Raw genomic sequence first — 26,754 nt, 5'->3', positions numbered from 1 at the left:
ATCCCGCTGTTTTCCAGGAACTGCTGCAATACACTCCTGCGGAGTCTCGGTGCTCACACGTGGCGGGATGTGAGGGAATGGCCGCGGCTGGCAAACGCAGAGATATGGCCATACGAGCCAAGTATTAATGTCTCTTTCTCACCAGTGTTATCGCTACTTAATAAGCTTTGTATTAATAAATCATGTGATGGTTTCTATATAAAAATGCAAATCTAATCTACGAAAACTTTGATTTACCCGAGACCACGACATCTGAAGGCGCCATACACTATGCAACTTTGTATCCAATCACTCTTAAGTAAAGAGAGAGAAATTACCAATCAGACCCTAACTGTCATTTTTCAAGCACAGCCTGTAACATGATAGTCAGGAGCTATGGGGCTGGTACTTTATCTCTCTCGGCTTTATCTATTAACATGCTTTAATAATTACCCTACTAAGGTCTATCATCAGCAAAATATAACAATATTATATCCATACTTATCTACCCTCACAGAATGGCCACGAGGGTCTCGAACCAACTCCCGCTACCGGTCAAATACCAGCAATCACAGCTCTTTTTCGATAAAAGGCCGACATGCGGTTTTCACGTTTTCTGTGTGTCAAGTCCGATATTTGAGCATGCAGACCCCCAATCAGTGTACTGCTTCGCTCACCATACTTCACACCAAGTGCCTTGCGGCGTTCAGCACACTGTACCACTCCCAATCAGAGGTCACGTGGATGGTAAAGTATAAAAAAGTCCACACACAAAAAAATATTAATTTTAAATGTGTTGACCTTATGTCTGTTGACCTAGACAGTCAGCCATCCGGATACAGCATCTGCAAGCACTTCCCGGATTACAGAACGCCAATAAGCCACCGTGGGCTGCAGACACGATATATATAACACTCTTCTCGTGTGTCGCATTTCTCTGGTAAATGAGCCACGTTGGACCAGCTATTTCCCTCCTGCGTTCCCCCTCCCCCACCCACAGGAGCATTAGTACGCCTGCTCAGTCCCAGATGACAAAGAATATGGTAACATTATATACTGCTGTATAAACGACTGTCGCAACCAGCACAGTTTGACAGCACAGTTGTAATGAACACTTTAATGATGGCTCATATGTCATGGCTGGTAATTGTGGTTCTCCACAGCGGCGTAGCTACGTTTTGGGCGCCCCCCCGCCGCCCATTCAAACCCCCCCAATCCCCCGCAGCCTTACCTTTCGCGCTGGTCCCGGCGGCTCCATTCTTCTGCTGTGGACCACCACAAAATGGCCACCCCCATACAGCAGACAGTTTCAGAGAACTGTGTGCTATATGGGGGCGGCCATTTTGTGGTGGTCCTCAGCAGAAGAATGGAGCCGCAGGGACCAGCGAAATAGGTAAGCCTGCGGGGGGATTGGGGGGAGGTGTAACTATAGCACCGCAGCCCCAGGCGCCCCCATTTACACAGCGCCCCCCCCCCCTCCCGCACGGTGGCGGGGGCTGCGGTGCTATAGTTACGCCACTGGTTCTCCAGCATCTCACAGGCTGACTTTCACCACACTGCTTCTCCAGTATCTATGTCTCTGACCCCTTCTCCTTCAGGGGCTCTCATTGGTTGACCCACTCTTCTTCCTCCCCAAGCAAAGATATTGTTTATATAGCGCACACATATTCTGCAGTGCTGTACAGAGAATAGTTGAACATTCACATCAGTCCCTGCCCCAGTGGAGCTTACAATCTATATTCCCTACCACATATACACGCACACACACAGTAATTCTAGAGTTAATTTTGTTGGGAGCCAATTAACCTACCAATATATATTTGGACTGTGGGAGGGAACCGGAGTACCCAGAGGAAACCCACGCATGCACAGGGAAAATATAACAACTCCACACAGTTATTACCATGGCGGGAATGGAACCCATGAGTGCTGTGAGGCAGTAATGGTAACTTTTACACCATCCGTATTGCCCAAGATCAAATATTTCTGTGCAAATTTGCTTTCGATTTCCTTTCTGCTCAGCTGAGAGAATACAAATAATAAATCTGATGCCAACTACAATTCAGTGCGACCTGTTTACGTGCTGCTTCTAATTTAGGGTAAAATCTTTCTCCAGTGGGCAAAATCATGCTGCACAGCAGGTGGGGTAGATGTAACACGTGCAGAGAGAGTTTAAGATTTGGGTGAGTAATTTAGTTTCTGTGCAGGGTAAATACTGGCTGCTTTATTCATACACTGCCATTTAGATTTCCGTTTGATCACAACCCACCCGACTCTAACTCTCTCTGCAACTGTTACATCTGCTCCACCTGAAGTGCAGCATGGTTTTGTCCATTGTAGAAAGATTTGGCTTTTGCAATCCTTACTGAATTAGTCCCAGTGTCCGGTATATAGGGGAAAATGCCGGATTTCTGGAGGCGGGTCGTCAAATATACGGGCTGTAGTTTTGCAAATGATCGCAAAACCACAACCTGCGGCAGTAGCATGCGGGGACAGGAGATGCCGCCCCTAGATAAATTCACTCAATTTTGTGTGTACCACTATTATATGAGCGCTTCTCTACACAGTAACGCATGTCACCGGTAGCCAGGTGCACTGCCATGTTTAGGGACAGAGTGGCTGCTGCCCCCTCAAAGAAACAATTTGGAAACTCCTCTGTTTCCCAGACCATGTCCACTGCAATGCTCCATTGCCCCTGGGTCTTAAGGCCCCCTTACACTTGTCAAACTTGTTGTCCAATAAGTTGGACCTGATTGACTTGAGATTTATCCTATGTGCAGGAGGATCAATCTCTTAGTTAGACCCAATGCGCACAAGATTGTGCAATGGGTCCTACACATTAGATTTTGTCAGATAAATTGGCCCAATCCATCTGAATTGGGCCAAATCTGACAAAATCTAAAATACAAATACAAAAAGTGTAAGGGGCCCTTTATACTGTGATTGCATTTATCAAAATGTAACTGTATTTTAAGAGGCCGCTCACGTGCGGCTTTTGTGTTCACTCATGCGCAGATTCACAATCCGCCAAATAAGGATGTTTGCAAAGCTTAGGCCCATAGTGCGCAGTTTATTTGCTAAGCCACAGCTGTTTCCCAGCGTGTTTATACAGACGTACCCAAAATGTAAAAGGACAATGCTTCCAATAGCAAAACACTACATGTGTGTATATATACACCCATATGGCACCAGCTGTCAGATAAGGAGGAAGGCAGCGATGGCCTGGGGCTCATTTTCTGGATCCTCAGCTGGCGAGGGGCACCTTCAGCCAAAAGGTGTACCACATCATATTCCAGCGCCAAGCAGTACTCACTGGTCTATACCTACTAGGTGAGGGGTTACTTGCCTACACTCCTGGATAGCTCGAAGGCTCCTCAAAATTGGCCATTGCTTCCAGCCACCCGGAAAAGTGGGCGAGTCTCCTGGATCCAGTATATATGCCCTGGTACTGGTACACTGTATATAAGATATGCCCCCTGGTACTGGTACACTGTATATGAGATATGCCCCTGGTACTGTTACACTGTATATGAGATATGCCCCCTGGCACTGGTACACTGTATATGAGATATGCCCTGGTACACTGTATATATGTCTTGGTACTGGTAAACTGTATATGAGATATGCCCCATGACACTGGTACACTGTATATATGGTACAGTTGTATGAGATATGCCCTGGCATTGGTACACTGTATGAGATATACCCTAGTACTGGGTAGACTGTATATGAGATATACCCGGGTACTACGCCCTGGTACTGGGTGGGTGGGTGCACACTGTACATATATGCCCTATGCCGCGGCGTGGGCTGGTAGTAACTTAAGGCTGGTAGTAAGTACAGTGGGCGGGGAGATATGACGGCAGCACGTGCTGAGGTAGCGGCGTCACGTATTACAGTTACGTGACGCGGAAGAAAGGGCGGAGCACGCAGATATGGCATCAGGACGCTGGTTGCCAGGCAACAGGTCACAGTCCCCGGGCCCTCCTCTCGCTACCCGACCGGTGTGATGGAGCAGTACAGCCTGCTGGGCCGCATCGGGGAGGGCGCTCACGGCATCGTCTTTAAGGCTAAACACATCGAGGTGATGTCACACAGAGGGGGGTCAGGGGTCATAATGTGGGGATATTGGTGGATCTAGCGTCACACAGAATCAGAGGAGAGGGTGTCACATGGGGGTCACAGGAGCGTCTCACACAGTTGAGGAATCAGAGGAGAAGGGGGTGTCACGTAGTGGTGTTATCAGAGAAGAGGCGGTCCCACAGCAGGGGTATCGGGGGGAGGGGGTGTCACACAGTCAGTAGAGGGTATCAAAGGAGATACACCGTGGGGGTACCAGAGGAGGATGTCACACAGCGGAGGTATCATAGGAGAGTGTAGCTATGTGTGTGTGGGGTGGGGGGGGTGGGTGTCATAGGAGGGTGTCACAGTCACACAGTCGAGGGGGGTGTCACAGTAGGGGTGGGGGCAGTGGCAGAACTCTGGGAGGCAATGTAGTCATCTGCCGCCGGGCTCCTGCACTCAAGGGGGCACCTCTCCTCCCCTGAAAGTTTAAATCCATTAATTGAAAGCCATCAAAATAACTTCTGTGGCTGAGTTCTGAAATACATATGTGTTTTGTCTCTCTCCATATATATATATATATATATATATATATATATATATATATATATATATATATATATATATATATATATATATATATATATATATATAATTTCATAAGAGACATAGGTATATGTGTATATATATATATATATATATATATATTAGGTGATTCATCGCGCCCTACAGGCGCTCTTCACACCGTCGTAAGGGGCTGCGCCCCCTTAATTTGTGAACATTTGTATATGAGAAAGATGGTTAGAATTGTATGACAGATGCCTGTATTGCAACTTGAGTTATAGGTGAAATGTGTTAAATAGAGAGCATATGATTTGGAAGGGGGTGTGAATTGTTTTGTGTAATTAAAAAGCGGTTACAGAGTAAGATGTACATTGATAGTGTGGATGGTACAGTGACATTTGTGGGTGTGGGGGGGGGGGGCTGTGTGTGCATGTTGTTTAGGTGTGTGTGCGTGCAATAGTATAGTAGGGTGTTTCTGAGTCAGCAGCTCCCCACTGGCGGAGGTCACGACACAGGAAAACAGGAGGCTGGGTAGTGATAGGGGTGTGTGGGCATAAGGGGGACTAAAGAGGAGGGTGGGAGATACTGTGCAGCTTCTGCCAGTGGGTGAGGGTCCAGCGTGGCAGTACAGGAGTACAGGATGGTGGCCCTGAGTCAGTGTCTCCTCCTACTGGGTGGGAGTTAGCCCAGCCTCCTGCTCTCATGGACACTAACTCCCACCCAGTAGGAGGAGACACTGACTCAGGGCCACCATCCTGTACTCCTGTACTGCCACGCTGGACCCTCACCCACTGGCAGAAGCTGCACAGTATCTCCCACCCTCCTCTTTAGTCCCCCTTATGCCCACACACCCCTATCACTACCCAGCCTCCTGCTCTCATGGACACTATGAGGCATGATAGGGGCATGTGGGCAAAACAGCGTCAGCGACTCCCCAGTGATGGAAGTTACGGTTCAGGAGAGCAGGAAGCTGGGTAGTGATAGGGGTGTGTGAGTATACGGGGGACTAAAGAGGGGCTTAGGGGTGCCGTGAATTGTGGGAGGGGCGCGGGGGGTGCCGTAAATCAAGGGAGGGAGGGGGCGCAGGTGTCCGCGAATCGCGGGAGAGGGCGGGGGAGGGGGCTTGAATTGCGGGAGGGGGGGTTGCGAATTGCGGGAGGGGGTGTGCGGGGGGTGACGTGAATCGTGGGAGGGGGCGTGAATCGTGGGAGGGGGGGGTGCGAGGGGGGTCCGTGAATTGCGGGAGGGGGGGGGGCACGGGGCGCGATGAATCACCTAGTTGGTTATATATTCTTGTAGAAGGATGGTAGGATGTTGCTGTCATACAGAATGCATTTACATAAACAGTAATAGTAGCAGTAAAAGATCTGACTTAAAACACCTACAGTAAAACAGAACAGGTGTTATATATTATACAAATAATTGGTTGATGATGTGTAGGTTGACGTGCACATAGTTGTCACTGGAAAAAAATTGCTACAAGAAAAAATCAACACAGAAAGGTCAACACATGTAAATGTTGACATAAGTGTGGCACTTCATTGGTGTCCATGTCAACACATGAGAATGAATATGAAAACATTCAAAAAAGAAAAATAAATCTTCAAAAACTCATGTCGACCTTTTTCATTGTCGACCATAGCCATGTCAGTGTTTTGCATGTGCCATTTAATCCTGGGGTTGCCGTGAATTTTTGAGCGGGGGAGGGAGGAGGTGAGGGGTGTCCGCGAATCACGGGAGGAGGGGTCGTGGGTGGATGCCGTGAATTGCGGGAGGGGGGGTCGCGGGGGGGTGTGGGTGCCGCGAATCGTGGGAGGGTGGACGCGGGGGGTTGCAGTGAATCGTGGGAGGGTGAGTCGCGGGGGGGGGTGTTTGCCGCAATGACAGGAGGGGGCGTCAGGGGGGGGGGATTGCGGTAGGGGGGGTCGCGGGGGTGGGGGTTACCGCGAACCGCAGAGGGGGGGCCCCGGGGGGTTGGTGCAAATCGTGGGAGGGGGGGTCGCGGGGTGTCACGGGGTGGGGCCGAAAATCGCGGGAGTCGCCGCGAATTGCGGGGGATGTGCTGCGAATCGCGGGAGGGGGGTCGCCGGGGGGTGCCGCGAATCGCCACAAGAAAAAATCAACATAGAAAGGTCAACACATGTAAATGTTGACATAAGTGTGGCACTTCATTGGTGTCCATGTCGACACATGAGAATGAATATGAAAACATTGAAAAAGTGAAAAATAAATCTTCAAAAACTCATGTCAACCTTTTTCATTGTCGACCATAGCCATGTCAGTGTTTTACATGTGCCATTTAATCGTGGGGTTGCCGTGAATGGAGGGGGGGGGAGATGCATACCTCCCAACATGACCCTCTCCAGGAGGGATACATTGCTCTGTTTCTGGAATTTCTTCTTAATTTATGGATTACCATCACCTGTGCTTAAACACCTTTCTTATCAATTACCCTGTTTAAAACAGGTGATGACAATCATATATTAAGATGGAAGTCCACAAACAGAGCATTCTGTCCCTCCTGGAGAGGGTCATGTTGGGAGGTATGGAGGTGTGGGACGCTCACCTGGTGTGTCTGGTGAGTAGCTGTGTCGTTGCTGTGTAACATGGAGAGGCAGACTGTCTGGCAGTGTCTGTGGGCTCACTGGGCTGGTTCTCTGTCATGTGAGTCAGAGGCTCCACCCAGCGTTACAGCTTCAGACACACTTTGAGTGACAGATGTAGCCAAATATATAAGATATATATATACTTACGCCACTGGGTGGGGGGTATCAGAGGAGAATGTGTCACACCATGGGGGGGGGGATATGAAAAGGAGAGGGTGTCACACGGTGGACGTGTCAGGGGGGGGTTTCACACAGTGTTGGTACGAGAGGAGAGGGTCTTGCACAGTGGGTGCATCAAGAGAGCGTGTCACACAGTTGTGTGTGTGTGTGTGTGGGGGTTTCTTACAGTTGTGTGGTGGTGGGGGGGGGGGGGGGCGGTAAAGGAGAGGGTGTCTCACAATCGAGGGGGGGATATGGAGAGAGGATGTCACACAGTTGGGGGGTGTATCACAGAAGAGGATGTCACACAGTGGGGGGATCGGAAGAGGAGGTGTCACACCATAGGGGGGATCAGGGGTGTGTCCTATAGTGGGCTATTGGGCAAAACGTGTCACGCCGTGGGGGGTATTAGCAGAGTGTGTCAGACAGTGGGGGTGGGGGGGGGGGCAGGGGGCATATTGTGGGGGTTATTGGTGGATTTAGTGTTGTGGGGGAGGGGGCCATAGCAGCATTTAACAGAGTGAGGAATCAGAGGAGAGGATGTCACATGGTGGTGTTATCAGAGAAGAGGCTGTCACACAGCAGGGGTATCAGAGTAGGTTTCACACAGTCTGGGGGTCACACAGTGGGTGTACCAGAGGAGGATAACATAGGAGAGGTTGTCACACAGTGGGGGTATCAGAGGAGAGCTTTTCACAAAGTGGGGGTATCTGACGAGGGTGTCACACACTCTGTGACCCTCATCTTCTTGTCACCTTATGTTACCTGTGGCTCTGAGACTGTGACCCTTTAATTCCTGTCGCCTACATTACCTGTGGCTCTGTGTCCCTTCGTGTTCCTGTCACCTTATGTTACCTATGGCTCTGTGGCCCTTAATGTTCCTGTCACCTTATGTTACCTGTGGCTCTGTGACCCATCATGTTCCTGTCACCTTATGTTACTGTGGCTCTGTGAACCTTCATGTTCCTGTCACCCGTGGCTCTGTGGCCCTTCGTGTTCCTGTCACCTTATGTTACCCGTGGCTCTGTGGCCCTTAATGTTCCTGTCACCTTATGTTACCTGTGGCTCTGTGGTCCTTAATGTTCCTGTCACCTTATGTTACTGTGGCTCTGTGGCCCTTCCTGTTCCTGTCACCTTATGTTACCTGTGGCTCTGTGATCCATCATGTTCCTGTCACCTTATGTTACTGTGGCTCTGTGACCCTTCCTGTTCCTGTCACCTTATGTTACCTGTGGCTCTGTGATCCATCATGTTCCTGTCACCTTATGTTACTGTGGCTCTGTGGCCCTTCATGTTCCTGTTGCTTTATGTTACCTGTGTCCCTTCATGTTCCTGTCACCTTATGTTACCTGTGGCGCTTCATGTTCCTGTCACCTTATGTTACCTGTGGCTCTGTGGCCCTTCATGTTCCTGTCACCTTATGTTACCTGTGGCTCTGTGGCCCTTCATGTTCCTGTCACCTTATGTTACCCGTGGCTCTGTGACCCTTCGTGTTCCTGTCACCTTATGTTACCTGTGGCTCTTCATGTTCCTGTCACCTTATGTTACCTGTGGCCCTTCATGTTCCTGTCACCTTATGTTACCTGTGGCTCTGTGACCCATCATGTTCCTGTCACCTTATGTCACCTGTGGCCCTTCATGTTCCTGTTACCTTATGTTACCTGTGGCCCTTCATGTTCCTGTCACCTTATGTTACCCGTGGCTCTGTGGCCCTTCATGTTCCTGTCACCTTATGTTACCTGTGGCCCTTCATGTTCCTGTCACCTTATGTTACCTGTGGCTCTGTGACCCTTCCTGCCACCATATGTTACCTGTGGCCCTTCATGTTCCTGTCACCTTATGTTACCTGTGGCCCTTCATGTTCCTGTCACCTTATGTTACCTGTGGCTATGTGGCCCTTAATGTTCCTGTCACCTTATGTTACTGTGGCTCTGTGACCCTTCCTGTTCCTGTCACCTTATGTTACCCGTGGATCTGTGGCCCTTCCTGTTCCTGTCACCTTATGTTACCTGTGGCCCTTCATGTTCCTGTCACCTTATGTTACCTGTGGCTCTGTGACCCTTCCTGTTCCTGTCACCATATGTTACCTGTGGCCCTTCATGTTCCTGTCACCTTATGTTACCTGTGGCCCTTCATGTTCCTGTCACCTTATGTTACCTGTGGCTATGTGGCCCTTAATGTTCCTGTCACCTTATGTTACCTGTGGCTATGTGACCCTTCCTGTTCCTGTCACCTTATGTTACCGGTGGCCCTTCATGTATCTGTCACCTTATGTTACTGTGGCTCTGTGACCCTTCCTGTTCCTGTCACCTTATGTTACCGGTGGCCCTTCATGTTCCTGTCACCTTATGTTACTGTGGCTCTGTGGCCCTTCCTGTTCCTGTCACCTTATGTTACCTGTGGCTCTGTGATCCATCATGTTCCTGTCACCTTATGTTACTGTGGCTCTGTGACCCTTCATGTTCCTGTCACCTTATGTTACTGTGGCTCTGTGACCCATCATGTTCCTGTCACCTTATGTTACCTGTGGCCCTTCATGTTCCTGTCACCTTATGTTACCTGTGGCCCTTCATGTTCCTGTCACCTTATGTTACCTGTGGCCCTTCATGTTCCTGTCACCTTATGTTACCTGTGGCTCTGTGACCCATCATGTTCCTGTCACCTTATGTTACCTGTGGCCCTTCATGTTCCTGTTACCTTATGTTACCTGTGGCCCTTCATGTTCCTGTCACCTTATGTTACCCGTGGCTCTGTGGCCCTTCATGTTCCTGTCACCTTATGTTACCTGTGGATCTTCATGTTCCTGTTGCTTTATGTTACCTGTGTCCCTTCATGTTCCTGTCACCTTATGTTACCTGTGGCTCTGTGACCCATCATGTTCCTGTCACCTTATGTTACCTGTGGCCCTTCATGTTCCTGTCACCTTATGTTACCTGTGGCTCTGTGGCCCTTCATGTTCCTGTCACCTTATGTTACCTGTGGCTCTGTGGCCCTTCATGTTCCTGTCACCTTATGTTACCCGTGGCTCTGTGACCCTTCGTGTTCCTGTCACCTTATGTTACCTGTGGCTCTTCATGTTCCTGTCACCTTATGTTACCTGTGGCCCTTCATGTTCCTGTCACCTTATGTTACCTGTGGCTCTGTGACCCATCATGTTCCTGTCACCTTATGTTACCTGTGGCCCTTCATGTTCATGTTACCTGTGGCCCTTCATGTTCCTGTCACCTTATGTTACCCGTGGCTCTGTGGCCCTTCATGTTCCTGTCACCTTATGTTACCTGTGGATCTTCATGTTCCTGTCACCTTATGTTACCTGTGGCCCTTCATGTTCCTGTCACCTTATGTTACCTGTGGCTCTGTGACCCTTCCTGCCACCATATGTTACCTGTGGCCCTTCATGTTCCTGTCACCTTATGTTACCTGTGGCCCTTCATGTTCCTGTCACCTTATGTTACCTGTGGCTATGTGGCCCTTAATGTTTCTGTCACCTTATGTTACTGTGGCTCTGTGACCCTTCCTGTTCCTGTTACCTTATGTTACCCGTGGATCTGTGGCCCTTCCTGTTCCTGTCACCTTATGTTACCTGTGGCCCTTCATGTTCCTGTCACCTTATGTTACCTGTGGCTCTGTGACCCTTCCTGTTCCTGTCACCATATGTTACCTGTGGCCCTTCATGTTCCTGTCACCTTATGTTACCTGTGGCCCTTCATGTTCCTGTCACCTTATGTTACCTGTGGCTATGTGGCCCTTAATGTTCCTGTCACCTTATGTTACTGTGGCTCTGTGACCCTTCCTGTTCCTGTCACCTTATGTTACCCGTGGATCTGTGGCCCCTCCTGTTCCTGTCACCTTATGTTACCTGTGGCCCTTCATGTTCCTGTCACCTTATGTTACCTGTGGCTATGTGGCCCTTAATGTTCCTGTCACCTTATGTTACCTGTGGCTATGTGGCCCTTAATGTTCCTGTCACCTTATGTTACTGTGGCTCTGTGACCCTTCCTGTTCCTGTCACCTTATGTTACCGGTGGCCCTTCATGTTCCTGTCACCTTATGTTACCTGTGGCTCTGTGACCCATCATGTTCCTGTCACCTTATGTTACCTGTGGCCCTTCATGTTCCTGTTACCTTATGTTACCTGTGGCCCTTCATGTTCCTGTCACCTTATGTTACCCGTGGCTCTGTGGCCCTTCATGTTCCTGTCACCTTATGTTACCTGTGGATCTTCATGTTCCTGTTGCTTTATGTTACCTGTGTCCCTTCATGTTCCTGTCACCTTATGTTACCTGTGGCTCTGTGACCCATCATGTTCCTGTCACCTTATGTTACCTGTGGCCCTTCATGTTCCTGTCACCTTATGTTACCTGTGGCTCTGTGGCCCTTCATGTTCCTGTCACCTTATGTTACCTGTGGCTCTGTGGCCCTTCATGTTCCTGTCACCTTATGTTACCCGTGGCTCTGTGACCCTTCGTGTTCCTGTCACCTTATGTTACCTGTGGCTCTTCATGTTCCTGTCACCTTATGTTACCTGTGGCCCTTCATGTTCCTGTCACCTTATGTTACCTGTGGCTCTGTGACCCATCATGTTCCTGTCACCTTATGTTACCTGTGGCCCTTCATGTTCATGTTACCTGTGGCCCTTCATGTTCCTGTCACCTTATGTTACCCGTGGCTCTGTGGCCCTTCATGTTCCTGTCACCTTATGTTACCTGTGGATCTTCATGTTCCTGTCACCTTATGTTACCTGTGGCCCTTCATGTTCCTGTCACCTTATGTTACCTGTGGCTCTGTGACCCTTCCTGCCACCATATGTTACCTGTGGCCCTTCATGTTCCTGTCACCTTATGTTACCTGTGGCCCTTCATGTTCCTGTCACCTTATGTTACCTGTGGCTATGTGGCCCTTAATGTTTCTGTCACCTTATGTTACTGTGGCTCTGTGACCCTTCCTGTTCCTGTTACCTTATGTTACCCGTGGATCTGTGGCCCTTCCTGTTCCTGTCACCTTATGTTACCTGTGGCCCTTCATGTTCCTGTCACCTTATGTTACCTGTGGCTCTGTGACCCTTCCTGTTCCTGTCACCATATGTTACCTGTGGCCCTTCATGTTCCTGTCACCTTATGTTACCTGTGGCCCTTCATGTTCCTGTCACCTTATGTTACCTGTGGCTATGTGGCCCTTAATGTTCCTGTCACCTTATGTTACTGTGGCTCTGTGACCCTTCCTGTTCCTGTCACCTTATGTTACCCGTGGATCTGTGGCCCCTCCTGTTCCTGTCACCTTATGTTACCTGTGGCCCTTCATGTTCCTGTCACCTTATGTTACCTGTGGCTATGTGGCCCTTAATGTTCCTGTCACCTTATGTTACCTGTGGCTATGTGGCCCTTAATGTTCCTGTCACCTTATGTTACTGTGGCTCTGTGACCCTTCCTGTTCCTGTCACCTTATGTTACCGGTGGCCCTTCATGTTCCTGTCACCTTATGTTACCTGTGGCTCTGTGACCCTTCCTTTTCCTGTCACCTTATGTTACCTGTGGCTCTGTGGCCCTTCCTGTTCCTGTGTGTGCACCGTGGTGATCACCGCTTCTACATCTGATTTTTCCAGACTGGGGAAGCTGTTGCCCTGAAGAAAGTGGCACTACGGAAACTGGAAGAGGGAATTCCCAACCAGGCTCTGAGAGAGATAAAGGCCCTGCAGGAGATAGAGGACAATCCACATGTGGGTCCTGCACCATTTCTAATATAACCCCTCTGTGTTGTTAGGGATGGCCATGATTCATAAACAGCGACGGTATATAGCATAGCTCCGTCTCCTGACACCCATGGAGTCCTGCCCCCAGGTTCTGATTGGCTCATGGACCAGTCAGTGAAAGAGCAAAGATGACCATGTTTTTTGAAAGAATCGATGGTCATCCATCTAGGCCACAGGTTCTCAAACTCAGTCCTCAGGACCCCACACCGGGCATGTTTGCAGGTCTCCTCAAAGAATCACAAGTGAAATAATTAGCTCCACTTGTGGATCGTTTAAAATGTCTCAATAAGTAATGAATGCACCTGCTGAGTGACCTGGAAAACATGAACTGTGTGCGGTCCCGAGGGCCGTGTTTGAGTACCCCAGCTCTTTGCTAACCACATGGATGGCTATACCTATTTGCCATTTTTTTCTACATTTGCCTCCAAAGTACTTTATGGTGTATATCAGGCATGTCCAAACGGTGGCCCTCCAGCTGTTGTGAAACTACACATCCCAGCATGCATTGCCATAGTTTTAGCATTCCCTAATAGCAAAATTGTGGCAAGGCATGATGGGACTTGTAGTTTCACAACAGCTGGAGGGCCATAGTTTGGACATGCCTGGTATATGTTGTCTGACTTCCTAATACTGCCATCATTCCTCTCCTGCCTGCTACTGCCATCATTCCTCTCCTGCCTACTACTGCCATCATTCCTCTCCTGCCTACTACTGCCATCATTCCTCTCCTGCCTGCTACTGCCATCATTCCTCTCCTGCCTGCTACTGCCATCATTCCTCTCCTGCCTGCTACTGCCATCATTCCTCTCCTGCCTGCTACTGCCATCATTCCTCTCCTGCCTGCTACTGCCATCATTCCTTTCCTGCCTGCTACTGCCATCATTCCTCTCCTGCCTGCTACTGCCATCATTCCTCTCCAGCCTTCTACTGCCATCATTCCTCTCCTGCCTGCTACTGCCATCATTCCTTTCCTCTCCTGCCTGCTACTGCCATCATTCCTCTCTTGCCTGCTACTGCCATCATTCCTCTCCTGCCTGCTACTGCCATCATTCCTTTCCTCTCCTGCCTGCTACTGCCATCATTCCTCTCCAGCCTTCTACTGCCATCATTCCTCTCCTGCCTGCTACTGCCATCATTCCTTTCCTCTCCTGCCTGCTACTGCCATCATTCCTTTCCTCTCCTGCCTGCTACTGCCATCATTCCTTTCCTCTCCTGCCTGCTACTGCCATCATTCCTCTCCTGCCTACTACTGCCATCATTCCTCTCCTGCCTGCTACTGCTGTCATTCCTCTCCTGCCTGCTACTGCCATCATTCCTCTCCTCTCCCGCCTGCTACTGCCATCCTTCCTCTCCTGCCTGCTACTGCCATCATTCCTCTCCTCTCCTGCCTGCTACTGCCATCATTCCTCTCCTCTCCTGCCTGCTACTGCTGTCATTCCTCTCCAGCCTTCTACTGCCATCATTCCTCTCCTGCCTGCTACTGCCATCATTCCTCTCCTGCCTGCTATTGCCATCATTCCTCTCCTGCCTGCTACTGCCATCATTCCTCTCCTGCCTGCTACTGCCATCATTCCTCTCCTGCCTGCTACTGCCATCATTCCTTTCCTGCCTGCTACTGCCATCATTCCTCTCCAGCCTTCTACTGCCATCATTCCTCTCCTGCCTGCTACTGCCATCATTCCTTTCCTCTCCTGCCTGCTACTGCCATCATTCCTCTCCTGCCTGCTACTGCCATCATTCCTCTCCTGCCTGCTACTGCCATCATTCCTTTCCTCTCCTGCCTGCTACTGCCATCATTCCTCTCCAGCCTTCTACTGCCATCATTCCTCTCCTGCCTGCTACTGCCATCATTCCTTTCCTCTCCTGCCTGCTACTGCCATCATTCCTCTCCTGCCTGCTACTGCCATCATTCCTCTCCTGCCTGCTACTGCCATCATTCCTTTCCTCTCCTGCCTGCTACTGCCATCATTCCTCTCCAGCCTTCTACTGCCATCATTCCTCTCCTGCCTGCTACTGCCATCATTCCTTTCCTCTCCTGCCTGCTACTGCCATCATTCCTTTCCTCTCCTGCCTGCTACTGCCATCATTCCTTTCCTCTCCAGCCTGCTACTGCCATCATTCCTCTCCTGCCTGCTACTGCCATCATTCCTCTCCTGCCTGCTACTGCCATCATTCCTCTCCTGCCTGCTACTGCCATCATTCCTTTCCTGCCTGCTACTGCCATCATTCCTCTCCAGCCTTCTACTGCCATCATTCCTCTCCTGCCTGCTACTGCCATCATTCCTTTCCTCTCCTGCCTGCTACTGCCATCATTCCTCTCCTGCCTGCTACTGCCATCATTCCTTTCCTCTCCTGCCTGCTACTGCCATCATTCCTTTCCTCTCCTGCCTGCTACTGCCATCATTCCTTTCCTCTCCTGCCTGCTACTGCCATCATTCCTCTCCAGCCTTCTACTGCCATCATTCCTCTCCTGCCTGCTACTGCCATCATTCCTTTCCTCTCCTGCCTGCTACTGCCATCATTCCTTTCCTCTCCTGCCTGCTACTGCCATCATTCCTTTCCTCTCCAGCCTGCTACTGCCATCATTCCTCTCCTGCCTGCTACTGCCATCATTCCTCTCCTGCCTGCTACTGCCATCATTCCTCTCCTGCCTGCTACTGCCATCATTCCTTTCCTGCCTGCTACTGCCATCATTCCTCTCCAGCCTTCTACTGCCATCATTCCTCTCCTGCCTGCTACTGCCATCATTCCTTTCCTCTCCTGCCTGCTACTGCCATCATTCCTCTCCTGCCTGCTACTGCCATCATTCCTTTCCTCTCCTGCCTGCTACTGCCATCATTCCTTTCCTCTCCTGCCTGCTACTGCCATCATTCCTTTCCTCTCCTGCCTGCTACTGCCATCATTCCTCTCCAGCCTTCTACTGCCATCATTCCTCTCCTGCCTGCTACTGCCATCATTCCTTTCCTCTCCTGCCTGCTACTGCCATCATTCCTTTCCTCTCCTGCCTGCTACTGCCATCATTCCTTTCCTCTCCAGCCTGCTACTGCCATCATTCCTCTCCTGCCTGCTACTGCCATCATTCCTCTCCTGCCTGCTACTGCCATCATTCCTCTCCTGCCTGCTACTGCCATCATTCCTTTCCTGCCTGCTACTGCCATCATTCCTCTCCAGCCTTCTACTGCCATCATTCCTCTCCTGCCTGCTACTGCCATCATTCCTTTCCTCTCCTGCCTGCTACTGCCATCATTCCTCTCCTGCCTGCTACTGCCATCATTCCTCTCCTGCCTGCTACTGCCATCATTCCTTTCCTCTCCTGCCTGCTACTGCCATCATTCCTCTCCAGCCTTCTACTGCCATCATTCCTCTCCTGCCTGCTACTGCCATCATTCCTTTCCTCTCCTGCCTGCTACTGCCATCATTCCTTTCCTCTCCTGCCTGCTACTGCCATCATTCCTTTCCTCTCCAGCCTGCTACTGCCATCATTCCTCTCCTCTCCCGCCTGCTACTGCCATCCTTCCTCTCCTGCCTGCTACTGCCATCATTCCTCCTCTCCTACCTGCTACTGCCATCATTCCTCCTCTCCCTCCTGCCTGCTACTGCCATCATTCCTCTCCTCTCCTGCCTGCTACTGCCATCATTCCTCTCCTCTCCTGCCTGCTACTGCTGTCATTCCTCTCCTCTCCTGCCTGCTACTGCCATCATTCCTCTCCTCTCCTGCCTGCTACTGCTGTCATTCCTCTCCTCTCCTGCCTGCTACTGCCATCATTCCTCTCCTCTCCTGCCTGCTACTGCTGTCATTCCTCTCCTCTCCTGCCTGCTACTGCCATCATTCCTCTCCTCTCCTGCCTGCTACTGCCATCATTCCTCTCCTCTCCTGCCTGCTACTGCTGTCATTCCTCTCCTCTCCTGCCTGCTACTGCCATCATTCCTCTCCTCTCCTGCCTGCTACTGCCATCATTCCTCTCCTCTCCTGCCTGCTACTGCCATAATTCCTCTCCTCTCCTGCCTGCTACTGCCATCATTCCTCTCCTCTCCTGCCTGCTACTGCCATCATTCCTCTCCTGCCTGCTACTGCCATCATTCCTCTCCTGCCTGCTACTGCCATCATTCCTCTCCTGCCTGCTACTGCCATCATTCCTCTCCTGCCTGCTACTGCCATCATTCCTCTCCTGCCTGCTACTGCCATCATTCCTCTCCTGCCTGCTACTGCTGTCATTCCTCTCCAGCCTTCTACTGCCATCATTCCTGATATTCCTGTTCTTTTTGCATCCATTGCCTTCTCTCCTTACTGTTTTTCAGGTAGTTAAATTAAGGGAGGTTTTCCCCCATGGGACAGGATTCGTGTTGGTCTTTGAATACATGCTCTCGGATCTCTCTGAGGTGATCAGAAACTCTGACCAGCCACTGACCGAGGCCCAGGTCAAAGGTTACATGATGATGCTACTAAAAGGTGTCAAGTTCTGCCATGAAAACTCCATCATGCACCGGGTTAGTAGCTATAACATGCCCACTTCCAGCCATCTGTAGAGTGGTGCCAGGGTGCTGCCCACTCACCAGCCTCTGCCCCTTCCTTACAGGACCTTAAACCAGCAAATCTTCTCATCAGCTCGACCGGCCTCCTCAAGCTAGCAGACTTTGGCCTAGCCCGAGTCTTCTCCAACGACAGAGGACGCATGTACAGCCATCAGGTGGCCACCAGGTACGTACAGATGGAGCCTGTTTCTGGGGGGGTGGGATACTGACCAGCTCTCACCAGGTCCCTCTGTAGAAGTCACAGACCTGGCAAATTACTAGCATTGCTTTATGGAGCAAAATGGATGCTGGACCAAAACAACCAATCTGCAGTTAGCTTTAGGCTAGTGCAAGGAACGCTGCACAAACAAGTTTCTGATTGGTTGTTGAACTGTTTAGTTCAAATATTGCAACTAATTGTATGGTTAATAAACAAGCCTTTTGGAGGATTATTTCCTGACAAAAGTGAAACCAATTAACACTGCGCTGCCATCAATGCAAATTACACTCTGAGCAAGAATCTGATTGGTCCCGATAAACTTCTTTTGTTTTCCATTTAAATATTTCCATTCGGTCCTAATATTGCAGCTGTCAAATTGAGAACTGTGGATTGTGTTCTTGTGTTTAAAGAGAGACTTTGCAAAAAAAAAAAAAAAGGAGGTGTAGTAACTGGGAGGTACAGTATGCTGAGCTGCTGACCTGGTAATCAGGATTGCACTGTATAACACACATGTTCCGGATCACACAGTTATAGGTGTAGTAACAGGGAGGTACAGTATGCTGAACTGCTGGCCTGGTAATCAGGATTGCGCTGTATAACACACACATGTTCCGGATAACACAGTGATAAGTGTAGTAACAGGAAGGGAGTGCACTGTATAACACACACGTTCCGGATCACACAGTGATAAGTGTAGTAACAGAGGAAGGGAGTGCACTGTATAACACACACGTTCCGGATCACACAGTGATAAGTGTAGTAACAGAGGAATGGAGTGCACTGTATAACACACACGTTCCGGATCACACAGCGATAAGTGTAGTAACAGAGGAAGGGAGTGCACTGTATAACACACACGTTCCGGATCACACAGTGATAAGTGTAGTAACAGGAAGGGAGTGCACTGTATAACACATACACGTTCCGGATCACACAGTGATAAGTGTAGTAACAGAGGAAGGGAGTGCATTGTATAACACACACGTTCCGGATCACACAGTGATAAGTGTAGTAACAGAGGAAGGGAGTGCACTGTATAACACACACACGTTCCGGATCACACAGTGATAAGTGTAGTAACAGAGGAAGGGAGTGCATTGTATAACACACACGTTCCGGATCACACAGTGATAAGTGTAGTAACAGAGGAAGGGAGTGCACTGTATAACACACACATGTTCAGGATCACACAGTGATAAGTGTAGTAACAGAGGAAGGGAGTGCACTGTATAACACACACATGTTCCGGATCACACAGTGATAAGTGTAGTAACAGAGGAAGGGAGTGCACTGTATAACACATACACGTTCCGGATCACACAGTGATAAGTGTAGTAACAGAGGAAGGGAGTGCATTGTATAACACACACGTTCCGGATCACACAGTTATAAGTGTAGTAACAGAGGAAGGGAGTGCACTGTATAACACACACGTTCCGGATCACACAGTGATAAGTGTAGTAACAGAGGAAGGGAGTGCACTGTATAACACACACACGTTCCGGATCACACAGTGATAAGTGTAGTAACAGAGGAATGGAGTGCACTGTATAACACACACGTTCCGGATCACACAGCGATAAGTGTAGTAACAGAGGAAGGGAGTGCACTGTATAACACACACGTTCCGGATCACACAGTGATAAGTGTAGTAACAGGAAGGGAGTGCACTGTATAACACATACACGTTCCGGATCACACAGTGATAAGTGTAGTAACAGAGGAAGGGAGTGCATTGTATAACACACACGTTCCGGATCACACAGTGATAAGTGTAGTAACAGAGGAAGGGAGTGCACTGTATAACACACACACGTTCCGGATCACACAGTGATAAGTGTAGTAACAGAGGAAGGGAGTGCATTGTATAACACACACGTTCCGGATCACACAGTGATAAGTGTAGTAACAGAGGAAGGGAGTGCACTGTATAACACACACACGTTCCGGATCACACAGTGATAAGTGTAGTAACAGAGGAAGGGAGTGCATTGTATAACACACACGTTCCGGATCACACAGTGATAAGTGTAGTAACAGAGGAAGGGAGTGCACTGTATAACACACACATGTTCAGGATCACACAGTGATAAGTGTAGTAACAGAGGAAGGGAGTGCACTGTATAACACACACATGTTCCGGATCACACAGTGATAAGTGTAGTAACAGAGGAAGGGAGTGCACTGTATAACACATACACGTTCCGGATCACACAGTGATAAGTGTAGTAACAGAGGAAGGGAGTGCATTGTATAACACACACGTTCCGGATCACACAGTTATAAGTGTAGTAACAGAGGAAGGGAGTGCACTGTATAACACACACGTTCCGGATCACACAGTGATAAGTGTAGTAACAGAGGAAGGGAGTGCACTGTATAACACACACACGTTCCGGATCACACAGTGATAAGTGTAGTAACAGAGGAATGGAGTGCACTGTATAACACACACGTTCCGGATCACACAGCGATAAGTGTAGTAACAGAGGAAGGGAGTGCACTGTATAACACACACGTTCCGGATCACACAGTGATAAGTGTAGTAACAGGAAGGGAGTGCACTGTATAACACATACACGTTCCGGATCACACAGTGATAAGTGTAGTAACAGAGGAAGGGAGTGCATTGTATAACACACACGTTCCGGATCACACAGTGATAAGTGTAGTAACAGAGGAAGGGAGTGCACTGTATAACACACACGTTCCGGATCACACAGCGATAAGTGTAGTAACAGAGGAAGGGAGTGCACTGTATAACACACACGTTCCGGATCACACAGTGATAAGTGTAGTAACAGGAAGGGAGTGCACTGTATAACACATACACGTTCCGGATCACACAGTGATAAGTGTAGTAACAGAGGAAGGGAGTGCATTGTATAACACACACGTTCCGGATCACACAGTGATAAGTGTAGTAACAGAGGAAGGGAGTGCACTGTATAACACACACACGTTCCGGATCACACAGTGATAAGTGTAGTAACAGAGGAAGGGAGTGCATTGTATAACACACACGTTCCGGATCACACAGTGATAAGTGTAGTAACAGAGGAAGGGAGTGCACTGTATAACACACACATGTTCCGGATCACACAGTGATAAGTGTAGTAACAGAGGAAGGGAGTGCACTGTATAACACACACATGTTCCGGATCACACAGTGATAAGTGTAGTAACAGAGGAAGGGAGTGCACTGTATAACACATACACGTTCCGGATCACACAGTGATAAGTGTAGTAACAGAGGAAGGGAGTGCATTGTATAACACACACGTTCCGGATCACACAGTTATAAGTGTAGTAACAGAGGAAGGGAGTGCACTGTATAACACACACATGTTCCGGATCACACAGTGATAAGTGTAGTAACAGAGGAAGGGAGTGCAGTGTTTAACACACACGTTCCGGATCACACAGTGATAAGTGTAGTAACAGAGGAAGGGAGTGCACTGTATAACACACACGTTCCGGATCACACAGTGATAGGTGTAGTAACAGAGGAAGGGAGTGCACTGTATAACACACACGTTCCGGATCACACAGTGATAGGTGTAGTAACAGAGGAAGGGAGTGCACTGTATAACACACACGTTCCGGATCACACAGTGATAAGTGTAGTAACAGAGGAAGGGAGTGCACTGTATAATACACGTTCCGGATCACACAGTGGTAAGTGTAGTAAATAGAGTCCTTTGGAAGCAGTAGCCCTAGGGTGAGCTTCTAGCTACAAGGATATAGGGGGTATTCCTGCAATGTCATTGGCCCATTGGCATAAGAGCGCCCAGTGTTCTCGTGGGTAATCCCATGAAACGCTGGGCATTCCCATATGCTAATTGGCCACTCTGTGTGAACATCTGTATGCCATATCCCTAATGTGACGTTTTGCTGTGTCACCCTGCAGGTGGTACCGGGCACCTGAACTGCTGTACGGAGCCCGCAAGTACGACGAGGGAGTAGATTTGTGGTGAGTTCTTCCTGCTTTGTCCTGCGATGAATGATCTGATCACCACGGGCCTGATCTGATCACATGTAAGGCCAACATTCAAGCAATGATCAATGTAATTCAAAAGTAGCCAATTACTCGCACAGCGCAGGCGCCCTCGGGGTGTCCGCTATTTGGGTCGACTGCAGCAATAATGTTTGTGGACACCTCAGTAACTCTCCTCTTCCATATAGGGCGGTCGGCTGCATATTTGGAGAACTTTTGAACAGTTCCCCTCTGTTCCCCGGAGAAAACGACATTGAGCAGCTGTGCTGCGTTCTGCGGACATTGGGGACGCCCAACGCCAAGTCTTGGCCAGTGAGTGGATTATTTATCTTTATCCGGCTGACCGCTTCCTGCTCATAGAGGACGCCACCCACATAAATTCCCTTCTCCCCCCCCCTTAGGAAATTACAGAACTTCCCGATTATAACAAGATCTCCTTCAAAGACCACCGCCCCCTTCCTCCTGAGCGCATCGTCCCTGACACCTCCCCCGAGGCCCTGCAGCTCCTCATGCGGTTCCTGGTGTACCCGTCCGGCCAGAGGATCCGGGCAGCTGACGTGAGTAACGCTAAGGGCAGCCGTTTCCCAGTGTTCTGTGTACTGCAGCTGAGCGCATTGTCCCTGACACCTCCCCCGAGGCCCTGCAGCTCCTCATGCGGTTTCTGGTGTACCCGTCCGGCCAGAGGATCCGGGCAGCTGACGTGAGTAACGCTAAGGGCAGTCGTTCCCCAGTGTTCTGTGTGCTGCAGCTGAGCTCATTGTCCCTGACACCTCCCCCGAGGCCCTGCAGCTCCTCATGCGGTTCCTGGTGTACCCGTCCGGCCAGAGGATCCGGGCAGCTGATGTGAGTAACGCTAAGGGCAGCCATTCCCCAGTGTTCTGTGTGCTGCAGCTGAGTGTCCCTGACACCTCCCCCAAAGGCCCTGCAGCTCCTCATGCGGTTCCTGGTGTACCCGTCCGGCCAGAGGATCCGGGCAGCTGACGCATGTAACGCTAAGGGCAGCCGTTCCCACATGTTCTGTGTGCTGCAGCTGGGCACATCGTCCCTGCACCTCCCCCGAGGCCCTGCAGCTCCTCATGCGGTTCCTGGTGTACCCGTCCGGCCAGAGGATCCGGGCAGCTGACGTGTGTAACGCTAAGGGCAGCCGTTCCCCAGTGTTCTGTGTGCTGCAGCTGGGCGCATCGTCCCTGCACCTCCCCCGAGGCCCTGCAGCTCCTCATGCGGTTTCTGGTGTACCCGTCCGGCCAGAGGATCCGGGCAGCTGACGTGTGTAACACTAAGCGCAGCCGTTCCCCAGTGTTCTGTGTGCTGCCGCTGGGCGCATCGGCCCTGCACCTCCCCCAAGGCCCTGCAGCTCCTCATGCAGTTCCTGGTGTACCCGTCCGGCCAGAGGATCCGAGCAGCTGACATGAGTAACGCTAAAGGCAGCTGTTCCCCAGTGTTCTGTGTGCTGCAGCTGGGCACATCGTCCCTGCACCTCCCCCGAGGCCCTGCAGCTCCTCATGCGGTTCCTGGTATACCCGTCCGGCCAGAGGATCCGGGCAGCTGATGTGAGTAACGCTAAGGGCAGCCATTCCCCAGTGTTCTGTGTGCTGCAGCTGAGTGTCCCTGACACCTCCCCCAAGGCCCTGCAGCTCCTCATGCGGTTCCTGGTGTACCCGTCCGGCCAGAGGATCCAGGCAGCTGACGTGTGTAACGCTAAGGGCAGCCGTTCCCCAGTGTTCTGTGTGCTGCAGCTGAGTGTCCCTGACACCTCCACCAAGGCCCTGCAGCTCCTCATGCGGTTCCTGGTGTACCCGTCCGGCCAGAGGATCCAGGCAGCTGACGTGTGTAACGCTAAGGGCAGCCGTTCCCCAGTGTTCTGTGTGCTGCAGCTGGGCACATCGTCCCTGCACCTCCCCCAAGGCCCTGCAGCTCCTCATGCGGTTCCTGGTGTACCCGTCCGGCCAGAGGATCCGGGCAGCTGACGTGTGTAACGCTAAGGGCAGCCGTTCCCCAGTGTTCTGTGTGCTGCAGCTGGGCGCATCGTCCCTGCACCTCCCCCGAGGCCCTGCACCTCCCCTGAGGCCCTGCAGCTCCTCATGCGGTTCCTGGTGTACCCGTCCGGCCAGAGGATCCGGGCAGCTGACGTGTGTAACGCTAAGGGCAGCCGTTCCCCAGTGTTCTGTGTGCTGCCGCTGGGCGCATCGGCCCTGCACCTCCCCCAAGGCCCTGCAGCTCCTCATGCAGTTCCTGGTGTACCCGTCCGGCCAGAGGATCCGAGCAGCTGACATGAGTAACGCTAAAGGCAGCTGTTCCCCAGTGTTCTGTGTGCTGCAGCTGGGCACATCGTCCCTGCACCTCCCCCGAGGCCCTGCAGCTCCTCATGCGGTTCCTGGTGTACCCGTCCGGCCAGAGGATCCGGGCAGCTGATGTGAGTAACGCTAAGGGCAGCCATTCCCCAGTGTTCTGTGTGCTGCAGCTGAGTTTCCCTGACACCTCCCCCAAGGCCCTGCAGCTCCTCATGCGGTTCCTGGTGTACCCGTCCGGCCAGAGGATCCGGGCAGCTGACGTGTGTAACGCTAAGGGCAGCCGTTCCCCAGTGTTCTGTGTGCTGCAGCTGGGCGCATCGTCCCTGCACCTCCCCCGAGGCCCTGCAGCTCCTCATGCGGTTTCTGGTGTACCCGTCCGGCCAGAGGATCCGGGCAGCTGACGTGTGTAACACTAAGCGCAGCCGTTCCCCAGTGTTCTGTGTGCTGCCGCTGGGCGCATCGGCCCTGCACCTCCCCCAAGGCCCTGCAGCTCCTCATGCAGTTCCTGGTGTACCCGTCCGGCCAGAGGATCCGAGCAGCTGACATGAGTAACGCTAAAGGCAGCTGTTCCCCAGTGTTCTGTGTGCTGCAGCTGGGCACATCGTCCCTGCACCTCCCCCGAGGCCCTGCAGCTCCTCATGCGGTTCCTGGTGTACCCGTCCGGCCAGAGGATCCGGGCAGCTGATGTGAGTAACGCTAAGGGCAGCCATTCCCCAGTGTTCTGTGTGCTGCAGCTGAGTGTCCCTGACACCTCCCCCAAGGCCCTGCAGCTCCTCATGCGGTTCCTGGTGTACCCGTCCGGCCAGAGGATCCAGGCAGCTGACGTGTGTAACGCTAAGGGCAGCCGTTCCCCAGTGTTCTGTGTGCTGCAGCTGAGTGTCCCTGACACCTCCCCCAAGGCCCTGCAGCTCCTCATGCGGTTCCTGGTGTACCCGTCCGGCCAGAGGATCCAGGCAGCTGACGTGTGTAACGCTAAGGGCAGCCGTTCCCCAGTGTTCTGTGTGCTGCAGCTGGGCACATCGTCCCTGCACCTCCCCCAAGGCCCTGCAGCTCCTCATGCGGTTCCTGGTGTACCCGTCCGGCCAGAGGATCCAGGCAGCTGACGTGTGTAACGCTAAGGGCAGCCGTTCCCCAGTGTTCTGTGTGCTGCAGCTGGGCACATCGTCCCTGCACCTCCCCCAAGGCCCTGCAGCTCCTCATGCGGTTCCTGGTGTACCCGTCCGGCCAGAGGATCCGGGCAGCTGACGTGTGTAACGCTAAGGGCAGCCGTTCCCCAGTGTTCTGTGTGCTGCAGCTGGGCACATCGTCCCTGCAGCTCCCCCAAGGCCCTGCAGCTCCTCATGCGGTTCCTGGTGTACCCATCCGGCCAGAGGATCCGGGCAGCTGATGTGAGTAACGCTAAGGGCAGCCGTTCCCCAGTGTTCTGTGTGCTGCCGCTGGGTGCTGGACACTTCCTGCAGCGTTGCTTCACTGATTGCTACAGCGCCATGAAGAAACAACATGAGGCGTCTAATAATATGCAGCAAATCTAGGTGGTAATCCCCGTCCCCACCTTCCCGGCCATAACAGTCGCAGATCTGATTGGATCAGTGTCATACAAGCCGCACCAGTGACAGCGAGTGTCTCATTCATAGATTCTCCCATAGAGCATGTATCAGGTATGAGCTTAGATGTTACAGGAAGGGATGCTGAGGACACAAAGGGGGTCATCACCAAAAGCTCTCGCCCCTGAGAACATGGGTGAAATGCATGCAAGAGGCCGATTCCTCCCATCCATGTCTCTGACTCTCCTTCCCTCCCCCACAGGCTCTTCTGCACCCGTATTTCTTCCTGGATCCTCTCCCTGCTCACCACTCGGAGCTGCCCATTCCCCAGAGGGGCGGAAGGAGGAACCGGCAGCATCAGAGAGAGTTCCATACGGAGCAGCCTTTATGCGAGAGCCTGCTGGACCCTGCGCTCCTGGGTGGCTATCTCCAGGGACTGTGACCACGGAGCTTACGCTCTATGACATTACGCTTCTTGCTTTCTCTTCTGGTTACCAGCTATAGACCAGTCTGTGATCCCGGCTTCATGTCACAACAGGCTCTGTGTCATTATGGGCCCCTGATTCTATCACAGGGGCCAATATATATGCCAGTTGGTATCCCTGACTCTGTATGACTGCTGTGGCCCTATGACACCTCCACTGGTGTCACAACCCGGGGCCCTACGTTAAGTGTATGAGCCTAAGTGCTGCAGTATGTGTGGCATTACCCATCCTGGACCGTGATGGCAAATGACCATACTCCCCATTGTGGGGCCACAGGACTCAGAACGTCCCTTATCCTGGTCTGTATATTTCTATCATGAAATTGTATATCTGTAAATACTGTATATGTGTATATAGATTGTTTATACGCCCTCACGACTATCCATAAATTACATCCATCTTTCACTTGTTCTTCAGTTTGTGTCCGATAATTGTCCTATGTCCCCCTTTCCTCTTCCCATGATGCTGAGAGTCAGTGAGTGGGATGGGGCAGGAACGGGTGAGGCTCAGAGACTTATCTGGGTGCTAGAGATAACGTTTACTAGTCAGTCACCCAGCTGAGGGGTGTGTGGGGAGCTCACTGTCT

The 26,754-nt window shown here is 51.3% G+C and overlaps 1 protein-coding gene across 2 annotated transcripts; it reads left to right on the top strand.

Moving 5' to 3' along the window:
* Positions 1-3,892: 3,892 nt before the first annotated feature.
* Positions 3,893-26,573, top strand: CDK20 (cyclin dependent kinase 20). Of its 2 annotated transcripts, XM_083161261.1 has the most exons (8): positions 3,897-4,063; positions 12,973-13,086; positions 17,419-17,607; positions 17,697-17,818; positions 21,762-21,824; positions 22,037-22,160; positions 22,250-22,405; positions 25,946-26,572. In XM_083161261.1, the coding sequence occupies exons 1-8, from the start codon at positions 3,989-3,991 to the stop codon at positions 26,123-26,125; spliced, it is 1,023 nt and encodes a 340-aa protein (XP_083017387.1). In that variant the 5' UTR covers positions 3,897-3,988; the 3' UTR covers positions 26,126-26,572. The 2 variants fall into 2 exon arrangements, with proteins under 2 accessions (XP_083017388.1, XP_083017387.1); XM_083161262.1 differs by lacking the exon at positions 12,973-13,086 and having other exon boundaries at positions 3,893-4,063; positions 25,946-26,573.
* The last annotated feature ends 181 nt before the right edge of the window (positions 26,574-26,754 follow it).

The sequence above is a fragment of the Crinia signifera genome, chromosome 9, assembly GCF_055691185.1.
Source record: "Crinia signifera chromosome 9, ASM5569118v1, whole genome shotgun sequence".
Taxonomy (NCBI): domain Eukaryota; kingdom Metazoa; phylum Chordata; class Amphibia; order Anura; family Myobatrachidae; genus Crinia; species Crinia signifera.
The sequence above is the reverse complement of the archived record's forward strand: the minus strand, read 5'-3'. Positions and strand labels throughout refer to the sequence as shown.